Below are 13,304 nucleotides of genomic sequence, written 5' to 3' on the forward strand. Positions count from 1 at the left end.
AATAAAGTTGACTGTCTTTATGAAAGTTCACATTTGCAACATCCATTCATTCAAATCAGAATCTTCAGATGTTCAATGTATTTTATTATAAATATATCATTCAAAGAAAAAGTGGAAAATATTATATTTAAAAAAATTAAGCAGCATTTTGAAATTCTATGTTTTTATCCTGTTTTTAGCTTTTATTTAATTGGAATTCAGAATTAATACTATCTCATAAAGTATTTATCACATTATACAAATTATTTTTCCTTTGTTGCTAGCATAAAAGCACTAGCACTTTAGCATAAAAGTACTAGCAAGTAGCACTTTTCTTCAAATTTAATTTTCGAGGCAAAATTGAAAATGCAGAATTAATATTTAATTAAAAGTACAATGCTAATTAAAGTATTTGAAAATGCAAATAAACTAGAATTTTACAATAGTTATTGATTAATAGTAAAAAATAGGAGCAAAATTAAAAGTAATATTTATTATAAGATATAATTCAATTTGAATTTATATACCTATATCCCAGCTGAAAATAAACTGTATTCTACAGAACTGAAGTAATTTCGTAGTTTTTCTAGAGTTAACTGCAAATTTTCTGTAGTGCAATCTTTACTGTAAAAACACTGTAGTTATTTTGCAGCTAATGCGAAGTAATTTCTCAGTAATTTATTTCAAAAAAACTTTAGCTATTGTCTACAAAATTACTGTAGTTTAAGTGAGGTCACTTTAAAATCATAAATTTAGAAAAAACTGAAACTTTAAATCCGTGGTCATTCTGCAGTAAATTTGAAGTAATTATGCAGTCATTGTTTCAGAAGTATACTTTCTGATGAATCTGCAGAAAAACTGCAGTTACTTTGCATTGTTGTAAAATTGAAAGAGTTTGATGTCTTCAATCTTGCTTTCCTGGCTGGTATATTAAATTTTTATAATGTTTTTTCTTTTTGATTATATATTAATTTCTTACAATTAGGTAAAAATTCTAAACNNNNTTTTAACTGTGTTTTCACCTTATTTGATTTAACAAATGAAAACTTTATCCTCGCCAACGAGACCCAGCTCATGAAAGTAATTAGTTCTTTGTAGCCGTCTTGACACAGGACTGTAGCCGAGAGGGTTAATCGGTCAATCTCACGACAGACGGGAAGCGAGTTCGAATCCTCAGGTTACACAGAGTCGATGCTCACAGCGAAAACTTTCAAAAGTTGCTATTATCTAATCCGATAGTTATCTAATTACAAGTTATCTAATTCGTTAATTAAATTCAACTAACGTTATGATAAACAAAATTCCTATCTAAGGCTTTCTTTCAAAAGGAATTATTTTTAAACGAAAACTATACTACTTTCTATCGCTTACGATAGATGGCACCACTAAATACAAAAATTTCGAATATTAACAGTAAAAATTTTGACTGCAATTTACAAACTGAAATACTGAAAATCGCTCAAACACGAGTTAAAATCACTCAAGTTTGAGTGAAAACGATTCACTCAGGTAATACTGAAAATCACTCAAACACGAGTTAAAATAACTCAAGTTTGAGTGAAATTTTTTTCACTCAAATTGAGCTATTTCCATAACTCTTTCACATCAGTGATTTAACTCAAGATGAGAAGGCCGGTTTTATCTAGATGAAAGAGTTAAATAGCACTCAAGTTGAGTTATTTTCACTCGTTCATTTTAAGAGAGTAGTTTTTTTTTCTTATATTTAAAGAATTATTTTATTATTTAAAAAAAATAATTCGGATATAGATACATATTTCGGAAATTTTATATTTTTTAACTAAAACTATATTTACATGACTGTGTTTGTTTAAATTTACAATTTTATGGCATCAGTTTTTCGGAGGTGCGGCAAATTATTATTACTATATATATTTTATTTTAATTTTTGAAAATAGAAAAGGAATATTTATACCATTTTTTTTATAATTTTAATATTTATGCAAATATATTACAATTATTGTTTTGATACCATTTAAATCATATTTAATAATATTAAACAAAGTCTATGATTAAGCAATTAAAAGTGAATAATTAAACGTTACACTTGTTATAATGTAATTTGATTTAAGAACTTGTATTTTACAATAATTATTATTTTATTATCGTTATAGCCGTCGTTGAACAGCCAAGCCAATATTTTTTTTTTTTTTTTGGTTGAAGGATTCTTCAAAATTCTCCTTTATGATGCAACCACTAACAAGAAATTTTCGCCACAAAAGGTAACCCTCCAACTAATTCATCTTTAAGCAAGTTTTCAGAGCCTGAACAATAGATTAACTCTCACTACCTAAATGCCTTCTTTAATTGTAAAATGGTCATCATAGTAACTCCCTTCTCTCCTTAAAAATGGTATGAATTCAATATTTGAGCCTGCTGTCTTCATCACCAATCCCTCCCCCGTAAAAGTTGAACCACTCTCACCATTTTGAAACTCTTCATTAACAGTCCTGTGGAGTTACCCATTGATTTGAAATTGAAGACTACAGAGGATGAAAAGTGTGGTACAAATGTGTCCACCAAATTGAATACGATTCGTTTTTTTCAGTTGTTGATACATATCTGTGCCTCCAATGCATCCGGAACATTGTTTTCAAAATCTTTCTCTCAAAGATGTGATTTTGTCATTGAAAAGATCTAACAATGACTTCAAATACAAACCATGTTTGTTTTCCTCTGTATTTTTAAGTGTCGTTTGAGCCCCAAAGCTGTCTTGGATCTTTTATAACTCCATTTGTGCCACAGTCTTCACATTTAGACATTGACTGCAAGAGGCAATTTCAGCCTCTAATTCTAAAAGCCGTTTAAAAAGTTCAATAATACGGTTCAGGCGAGATATTTGTAAAGTGGTTTTTTCGTATTGGTTTAGTGTTAACCAGTATTACAAATAAAGCTGTTGACGATTCTGTTTGGGAGTTTATTGCACGCTCTTTAATGTCTAAATATTTTTATTCGCTCAGTGATCAACAGAGATAGCGTGATTACGTTACCGAATTTCTAAATACCTGAAACCACTTATTTATTTAATTGGGAATTTCAAATGCGTTTCTTTAAAATTAAATAATTTAAAATTAATGGTAGTTGAAGTAAAGAAAACATTATGTTACAAAAGAGAACAAAGTTAATGGAGAAAAGTTCTGGTTCGTTTAGGGAAACCGTAAAAAAGTGCCATATGCTTAATTAAGTTGGGTAATCAGTACTAAGGTAATTGGTGCTGTTTTTAATCGGTACCAAATATACTAGTACAGCTGAAGGCACTGAGTTAATAGTTAATGGTTATGGATTGTAAAAGTTGGCCTCGAGTCACAGCCAAATGATAGTTAATCCTTATTTCGATTGGATGAAAAAGGAAACATATTAAATTTATAATTTAATCTTTTATCAACTTTTTTAAAACGTTACTTAATAATATTTTAATTTAATTGATAATATAACACTAAAAAGCCTTCAGCTATATGTTATTTATACTTCACTAATAACAGAGTGGATAATTGTTTTCTCAAATATATCTGATTTTAAATTGAGTTATTACTATCTGTTTACAAAGATAAGAAATTACTGAGGACTTAAATCTTGTAAAAAGATGAAAGAGTCTGAAATAAAGTAGAAAACAGCAAATTATGCTTTTACTCTGAGATTCACATTTTTTATAACCATTGCAAGTAGAATTATCACCATAAAAATTTTCAGATTAGTTACACTGTTTGATTTTGAACTGAATTTCAAGATGAATTGGCAATTGCCTCCAGAATGATGCAAGCAAAACGTATCGACAATCGAAGTTTCAGCCATTTTTATCAATTAAACAGACGCAAAACTAAAATAAAGAAAAAATAAATAAATAAAAATTTTAAAAACTTTTTAAGTAGACTAAAACAGTGAAAATAATTCAAGTTTTTCCGACTCTAGAACGTGTACTAAATTCCTATCTATTTATAAGGAAAATTTTACTGTTTCATCTTCCAAGTCAACTCGAAAAAAGTACTTGAAAGAAGAATCAAGCGTTATAAGAAATATTGTTCTAAAATACGTACTTTTAAATCCTGTATTAACGAAACGGTTCGTCAGAAGATCGAATCGAATTGTCTATGGATTTGCTCTAGGAATTTTTGTCCTTTTCGAAAGAAATTTTAGAATTAGAATAAACTTTTTAAATGTCAAAAGAAACCCATTTTTAATCTATTCATTAGTCTATAAAGTTGACACATCTGTCGATGAAGTAAATACGATTTTAATAGTTACAATTCATGAAATATTGCATCACGAGGATTTTGATTAAAAAACATTTTCGTTTATTTTTCAGATATTGAAAAGAAATTACTTCTTATCACTACTTTCTGAAACATAATCGGGTAAACAGAAAATATTAATGTGGAAAAACGTACAGAAGAATAAAGAGTCAAATAGAAAAAAAATTTGGTTTACCGATACCCCTTTTGTTGTTCGCTTAAAGAAATGGAAAATATGTTGATATGAGAAATGCAATCGAGATGTTACTATTAGAAAAAAGTTTGAATGTCATTTTCTCAATCAAGATTCTAAAACGAAAGAAAAATCTTTACAGCGAGAAAAAAAAAGGATTTAAAAGTTTCTATTCAAAAAGTAATGATCGAAATACAAACTAATGCATAAATGATCTTTTTAGAAACCCATGAAAATCAATAAGGCAAATGTTGTTTCTTAAAAAAATTAGAAGTTCAGCAATCAAATTCCGTAATTGCTTCTCATTCGTCGTTATTCTTTCCTTAGACGTTAATATTTTCAAAAAAAAAATACATTCTGTTTTCAAAATATACAACTATTATAGCTCAATGAAAAAATATTTTTCTACTATGATAATCGCAAAAAAATGGACAATTAACCTAGATTGGAAGTATAATAAATTTTTACTTGAAAAAAAACTTAACCTAAAAAAAAATTAAGAGTAATTTTACTCATTGACGGTACGATTCAAATAGGGAACGGTTTTTATTGAACTTTATTGAGTTCTTTATTTTTAAAACTTTCGCGTAAATATTTAGATTTACATCTGGCAACATGTAATCTTTATCTCCTTTTTTTCTACTTTAAATTGACACGTACTCGTACTTATAAAATAAGAAGATCTCGCAAGGGGAAAATAAGTTTTCGCCAATTGATATAAATAATTAATAAAAGAAGCTGAAGAACTCACGAAAAAGCACTTAATTTACAATAACTTTCAAAAAATTAGGAATTTCGAAAAAAAAATTGAGTTAAGTTCTCACATAAAAAAGGCCTTTTTAGAACGTCAAAATTCAACTCTGTTGTTCCATTTCAGAGGGCTATAGATCAACCAAACATGATTTTGTTTTCTCACCAGTGGATGATTCTCAGATGAGTTGTTGAATATTATTTTTTTTTCATTCCGTCGTACTCCCTGTACTTTTTTCTGCAGCCCATCGTAATTTAAATTTTCAATTTTAGAGTTTTTGCGCGGCAAAGCAAAAGGTAGCGTAAAAAAATTGAGAGAAAATTTAAAAAAAAAAAGCTTTTAAAAATTGCAATAACTTTCAAACAAATTTGAATTTCTCAAAAAAATTGCCTTTTTTGTCGAATTCCTGCTGTTCGTTGAGTGGCCGGTGTAGTATTATTTACGTCAAATTTAACAGTTTAATAATTCTCTGTCTAATTATGGAACATTAATTGTCTGTTATTTCATCATGCTCTTTGCTTTTTGTACAATCCTTCGTAATTTTAAGTTCATAAGTCTTAAAATTTTTGTACAACAAAAGAAAGCGCAACATTGAGTTAAACACCCAAAATACTGTCGGTGGTGTGGACCCTTTACGACTTTTTTTACTTACATTATGAGGCTCCCTGCTGGCTTCACTCTCAAACCCCAGTTGTTGTTTCTCATTTTTCATTAAGATGAAGAGAGAAGAATTGCTTTACCCATTTTTTATAGAAACCATGATTGGATTGCCAGCTGCTGTATTTTGAGAATTAATAAATTTTAGCAAATGAAAAACATGAAAAAGTGATTGCTCTGAGAGTTATTACACAGTGAATATAGGTCGTGCTGAGGAAGCACAGCTCCTATCCGTGGTCAAATTCTATTTTTTTCTTCTTTTTTTGGAATCAGCTTCTTTGAACATAAGCCGTTCTTTACTCTTTATCCTCTTAAAAGTTCTTAAAAGTCGATAAAAAAAATTTTTTATGAAATATGTCATTATTATATTCTTATGTTAGTGCACTTTAAAAATATGTTAATCATAACAAAATGAAAGGATTTTAAAAAAATAATCAACTGTCTTCGAAAAAAACAAACTTTAGAAAACAAAATATGTGCAATAAGAAGAAATAAAGTAATTTTTTCTACGACAATGGGTGAATAATAATTATTTAATGAAAAAAGGCACAAAAAAAAACCATTTAAAAGTGCAATAACTTTTATACAAATAAGAAATTCGAAAAAACTGTAGTTAAGTGCTTTATTGAGAATGGTCCTATCATCATGCTATATTTCTACTCTTTAGTTGCATTTTAGCTGGCATTAGATCAACCAACATTTTTTTACTACAAATACAAAACTTAATAATTGAATTAATAATCGAATTAATAATCTCGAATAATATCTTTTGTTTTACTTCATCATACTCCTTGTGCATTTTCTACATCCATTTTTAATTTCAAATGTTTAAGTCTTGTAGATTTTAAGCAGCAAAATAAAATGTGACGTAAAGAAAAAAAATGAGAAAAAATTCGCAAAAATAACACTTATAGCAAAAAATTTCGAAAACAAAACTCTGTGTTCAGTTCATGAACATTCAAATTTCAACTATGTATAGTTACATTTTATCTCACGATCGGATTTTCACATACTAGGTACCTCAAATATGCTAATTAGTGCAGCCACTATTTTAAGTTATGAGATCAGGCACAAAACCTACTTCTGAGACCCCCGAATAATAATAATATCATAAAGGTGATATCCGCAATATGGGAAATATGCTACTAATAATTTGGGCAATGATTAATTTTATTTTTTCTAAATTTTGCCATATCTCGAAAACTATTTAAGCGAATTGAAAACTTTTTGCCCACAATTATAAATTTCGTTTTTCCAAAGATAATTTCGCATAAAACAAATTTAGTCATGATTTAATGTTTTTACTATTTTATTCAATTATAGTCGAAAAAATTTTGAATTGTGAAGTATACAAACTTCACATTATTTTAAAGAATGTAATTCAAAATAGCAAAACACTATAGTTGATGAAACTTGACGAATCGAATTTCAAATATATCCGACTTTTTTTAACGATTTATAGAGACATTTTGTTCGCTATATTTGAAGGAGAGAAAGGTTAAAATATTTTAAGTGTGCTATTTTAAGGAATGACAAAAATAAAAAGCTATTTATGTTCAAAAATTCGTGTACCACATCACAAATTTGTGAAATCAATACCCTAATTGCCCCTTGTAATTAAAATATAAAATGTGTTTTCATTGAAAAAACATTTTCAGTAAAGCATTATTTAACGAACCAACAGACAAAATCTATGAATGTCCTAAAAATTCTTGCTCCACCTTGGAATGTAGTGAAATTAATACCTAAGGAGCCTTGTAACCAACACCACATAGTGATCTGAATCGAAGAAAAGATGATCAAAATTCGAAAAATTGAGTGATAAATTTTTTTTTTTAAAAATAGAAGTTAACGTTTACGGAGAACAAAATTAATTTTTGACGTTTCTATTTCATGACATTAGTTTTTTTAATTAAAATATCATGTTTATAAATACAAATGTGTAAGTAGAATACATAAAAATTGCATTTTATTTGCTCATATAGACTTTTTAAATACCTATTAATGGTACCGAAAAGTAATGTCGTTTCGGCGCATTAAATATTAGTTAGTCTTGAAAATCAAGTCATTTTGTTTCCGATCCATTTCGATTGATTTTCCATCCGGCATTGAAAGGTTGTTGCTAACAGGGATGAATACATTATTAAAATATATTTTATGTCGAAAACAGTTTTAAAATTTTACCTAAAACTGTATTTTAGTACCAATTATTTTCGTATTTAAAGCTTAAGAACTTTAAATTTATTTTAGTAAAAATCCATTTTCAATAATAATAAAACTCTTATATCTTATATTTTAATTTTTCTAAATTAACATTCTATTAGCAGTCATAAATCTAGAACAAATAGAAACTCTTTCATTTAATGTGTGTAAGAAATATCATCATTTTAACCCTTTTTTCACCTACTCAGAGGAAGAACCATACTAAAATCTCTCCAAACCTATAAGAGTTATTTCGATTCAGTGTCCATTCAACCGCCGTGTACCCAGGAATTAAACTTTTAAATACATTAATTTAAAAACGTGTCATCTTGATTTTCAGTGCTGTCATATTATTTATCAAATATTTTGAAAACACGTAGTTTTAACTACTATAACATTATTTTATTTTTACTCTTAGCTTTCAATTTTTCTCATTCATTACCTGAAATCTAAATAGTTCATTTTTTAATCATCCCTTGCACTTATCTTGCAGATGAGGGTGACCATATGTCTAGGTTTTTAAAAAATACATTATTAATAATTTCACCGTAGTTTCAAATGAATCGTATCACAAAATATTACTCTTTGTTTAGATAAATAACAGAATCTCAAAAGTTAGGAAAAAAATATGAAATAATAGTGTTAAGCGAATTTCATTTCTGAAACTAAAACTTAATAAAATTTATGAGGCATAAATTGTTCGCAATAAGAAATAAATTTTCATTGAATAAAAATGCTTCTTTTCTCCCTATGCCATAAAAATTTAAATGATAAAATGACATATAGGCAATGAGAAGATGTCTTATCACGTGACATCAATGAAAATAAACAGGCATAAAAAAGAGTGATGCGTGTTTGGAAAAAAAATGACAATTATCTATGCTTGAGTAAATGCGGGTTTTCTGATGGAAATTTGTAAAATATATTTTTAAAATGATTCTAAGTATTTCAAATAAGTTATAATACATCAATTTTTAATAATTTTTTTTTGAAGAAGATCCACCGAATTGCTCCTCAGCATGCAGAAACAATACATTGGTTTTTCTTCCTTAAAAACACATGACGGGTTTGACAATGAATATAAATTTTGGATTTTTTTTCTTTTTCATTTTTCTTCTTTTTATATAAAATACAAATTCCGTTCTTCTTGGCTTATTTGATAATTATTAATTCTTCAGTTATTATAAGCAAGTGTATAACACTCAGCTGAATTATCCCGGAAAATCTGGTTATTATTTATGATGTATGAAGATTTTGTTTTATTTTATAACCGTCGTTGAACGGCCGACCCAATTCTGAGTTTAGGACTATCAAACTCCGTAGCCTTGTCATTTTAAACCTAATCCAGAAGACAAGGGAGATCCTGGATCAAAGGGACTATGATACGTCGACCACTGAGAATATTTTCTCGTCATTACTGTGGTCAGTGCGAGCCGGATGCGGAATTCGTAGCGACCAGCCGTCGTTGGGATTCGAACCCGGTCAGCTCATTGTAAGACGAGCGTTCTATCCACACTATACACGAAGAGTACAAACAAAAACCATATATGTGTAATAAAAATGTGATTTCAATATTTGCCCGTCAATCAGATGATCTTCAGTGCGAAGGAAAGAAGCGACTTTACTCTTACGAAAGTGAATTAAGATATAATATTTCGAAAGCAATATGAAGCTGTTTTTAATGCATCATTGAAAAGACAAAAATTCAAGTCTTTTGTGCCTTACGGATATGTTCAAACACTGCAGACGGTGATAAATTGTTGTAGTGAATCTGTGTTATGTACTTCAATTTAGTAGAAGCATTTCACTTGCAAGGCCATTTATCCGCCGAGCAGTTTTCACCAGAAAAAGTCACTGTCTACCGAAAAGTTTCTACAACGATCTTATTATTTGTGCTATGTTCCTTCTAGCTGGGCTGCATGATGTGTTGCAATATTTACAACACTATTTTCTTTATCTAATAGATAATAGAACAGCACTATTATTCTATTATCTTCAAGCCCACTTTCTACACTGTCCTATATATATTTTCCGAGTTCCATAGGAGCACATGTGCTCATTTTTCGTCCCGAGTGTTTCAGATACTCTACTGCCCCCCCCCTCAAAGTTAAGAAAACTTCATGATGATTAGGATGCAGGCTGCTACACGGTCCCAAACTCCCCCCCCCCCACAGTTACAGATAAATTCTGGAGCCGCCATTGAGAAATGTGTATGTGGTGAAAAAATCATGCCAACAACCTTCACTTTACAAAAATAGGTTTATTTACACCGGAATGAATATATAACAAAAACTTGAGAGAGAGTTCAAGTGTTGTGACGTCCTTCTACCCTCCTTGAAATGTAAAACTTTCATCAATAATAAAAGTCGTCCTCTTGTAAGAAAGAGATCAATAGTTCCAACCTATCCAAATGTGACATGTCACCAAATAGATTGTTGACAAAGTTGTCGTCAAGATCATTGTTGGAAAACCGATCCTTCAATGTAAAAAACAAACAAATTAATTAAATTTTTGAAAAGTAAGTAACACTCTGCCATGAGCTAAAGCTACAAAAATATTGTACTTTAAAATTTAAAAAAAAATCAATGCGATGAAATAACTTGAACTAATAAATAAACTGCATAAATTAATGATTATAAACTATATCTCTATCCATTGAAAACAGGTCGAATTATATGTTTTATATAAGGAGCTTAAGAAAAAATGATATCGAACAACTAAAAAAAGCTAACAACTTATCATTAATTTACAACAATGCACAAATAGGTGTTTTCTGAATGTATTTCAATAAAGTATATTTTATTCAGAAATAGATATTCGGGATCACACTATAAATAAAGCTGAGAAAGATATTAATAAATATAAAAATAAGAGAAATTCTAATTTGTTAAATGGATGAAATTTAATTGTAACACTATTTTCACGCAATCTGGTTAGCTAGAGCTTTATTTTGAAGGTTTTTATTAATTTGTTTTTAAGCTTTCTATTATAATTATTTTATTTATAAATTATTTATTTAATTTGTTTTGCTTCACTTGCACTCGAATATGTTTAAAAAAGCCTCCACCAGCAACACTTTTTTTTTTTAAATCTCTTCCATTTTGGGTCTACAGTTAATTAATTTTCTTCATTGTTACGCTAAGGTTGCAACACTTGCTGTGGTGTTTGCACCTTTGAGTTAAAACTGTGGTTTGTGTGTCGTCACTCTTGAGACCTATTCCGGCATTAGCTATTGCTGCTGCTGAAATACTCTTGGGTGGACGTTAGTGGTGGGCGGGGAATGATTTTCCTCACTGTCAACTTCCGGGCACCTCTTCGACACAGTATTTTGAAATTCACCAATGTTGCATTAGCCAGTCGGGTCTCACATTTTCTCGCGAAAATCTTCAAACACTATTTCGCGCATCACTTGGAACATACGATATGAAAAACACTATGATTGAACATGAATAAATATAGCTGCTTTATAAGTTTTTGTGCATCTTTCAGCCTCTTTATAATCAGATTTTCTGAAACACCTTTATATTTTATAGCTTTTGTTTCTTTTTTGGTTTAAACGTGTTTTATAAATCTTAGAGGTGAAGCATAAAAACTTTCTTGTTTCGAAAACTCATGGCCAAATTTAGTAGTGTAGCCCGTCAGAAAGTGGTCAAAATTTTAATTAGTATTAAGTTCTTTGGGCAATAACTATTAATATAAATCTATTAATAGCTATTACTTGTAGCGATCATAAAACTATGAAACTAGTTATACCGTCCAGTTAAAATTTGATTCCTCTAGAAAGTCGTCGGAATTTTGACTGCTTAGAGTAATTAAGCTTGCATTGTCATTAAAACGCAGTTGAAATTTGTGACTATTTGAAAAATAATCAGAATTTTGATGGACTACTGTAAGGAATTTTATCTGATTGAGAAATAGTATGAGGATCAACTAACAATAAATGATTTGAAGTTAATGCATCCTGATATAAGTTTATAAAAGCGTAAGGAGGAAAGTATTTTAAAGTCTGTTCAATCTAATTGCGTTGGATTTGCCCGAAAAGTGTGTTTTATTTCTCTTTCTCTCTGCACCCTATATTTTTATATATTCTTTTTATTCTTTTTTTATATTTTAATGTGTGTGTGTGTTTTTTTTTTTATATTTTGTGATTTTGTGTTGCGTTTGTCTGAACAGAACAAAAAATTTTATAATTTTTTTGAAGCGCCTCACATAACTGAGTTAATATATTTTGATTTAGGGATACAAACCAGTTAATTTTTAAGTTACTGTTTTCTTCTTTTAAGCTCTCATTTATTAGCTCTTATCAAATATTTTCAGATTTTTACTAGTTCCTGTTGTGTGGTTACCTTAAATTAAGGATTCTATGTTCACAACAAAAGCAAAAATAGCTAAAAATAAACTGCAGTTAGAAGACTGTGGTGATTTGGCCTATTCCGCTACAGAATTCTTAAAGTCGAAACACTGCAAAATTACTGCAGTTTACAAACTGCAGTAATTTTGTAGTAGTAGCAACTTCAAAATTTTTACTGTTAAGATACAAAATGTCTCTCTTCAGTGGTGCCATCTATCGTGATCGATAGAAAATACTATAGTTTTTGTTAAAAAAAATTCCTTTTGAAAAAAAGTTTTTGATAAAAAAAAAAAATTAACTTAATTTTTTCTCTATTTAAGTCTCTAATTAGAGAGTATAGTACTTATGAAATTTTTTGGAGTGAATATGTCGACACGTTATATCCTGGGATTCGAACTCCTACCCTATCAGCCATGAGATTGACCGATTAACCCTCTCGGCACTCATTGGGTTGGATGAAGTCTTAGTTTTTTTAACTATATTAGGTGAAAACAAAATTAATAAATTTTCCCAGAGTTAACAGTTTGAATATCGTCATTTTATGGTTATCTAATTGTTTTGATTTGAATACGGTAAAATAACAATTAAATGAATTATTACTGATTAAAATTAAAGATTTTTTATGAAAAATTCCCAACAATGTAGATTTGAGGTTATTCAAACAGCTATTCAAACGGCAATGTTCCGTATTGATTATGTAACATGGCGAAATCTTGTCCTTTCAATGAAAAATTATGTACTTCTGTTGATTAAAAAATGGAGTTTTCCCATCAATAATTAAAATTATGAATTTAATTTTTTTCTGATTAAATACTGTTGTTTATGCTTACAATTTTGAAGCACGCTTAGCTGTAAAAAGTGTGATTATTTTTTTTTTCTGAGTCAGTTTTTTTTCAGTGGTCGATTTATATATATATATATATA

At 29.0% G+C, this 13,304-nt stretch overlaps 2 protein-coding genes across 2 annotated transcripts in view; both read right to left on the bottom strand.

Moving 5' to 3' along the window:
• The window catches only part of LOC139425311 (degenerin-like protein asic-2), a 46,127-nt gene extending 40,245 nt beyond the window's left edge, over positions 1–5,882 (bottom strand). The window contains exon 1 of the mRNA XM_071179297.1: positions 5,823–5,882. Within this exon, the coding sequence (XP_071035398.1) occupies positions 5,823–5,882 (60 nt within the window). The remainder of the gene's footprint in view (positions 1–5,822) is intronic.
• Positions 5,883–10,269: 4,387 nt separating this feature from the next.
• The window catches only part of LOC107437251 (P protein-like), a 78,620-nt gene continuing 75,585 nt past the window's right edge, over positions 10,270–13,304 (bottom strand). The window contains exon 19 of the mRNA XM_016049183.4: positions 10,270–10,505. Within this exon, the coding sequence (XP_015904669.2) occupies positions 10,418–10,505 (88 nt within the window). The 3' untranslated portion in view covers positions 10,270–10,417. The remainder of the gene's footprint in view (positions 10,506–13,304) is intronic.

Source organism: Parasteatoda tepidariorum, chromosome 3, assembly GCF_043381705.1.
Source record: "Parasteatoda tepidariorum isolate YZ-2023 chromosome 3, CAS_Ptep_4.0, whole genome shotgun sequence".
NCBI lineage: Eukaryota > Metazoa > Arthropoda > Arachnida > Araneae > Theridiidae > Parasteatoda > Parasteatoda tepidariorum.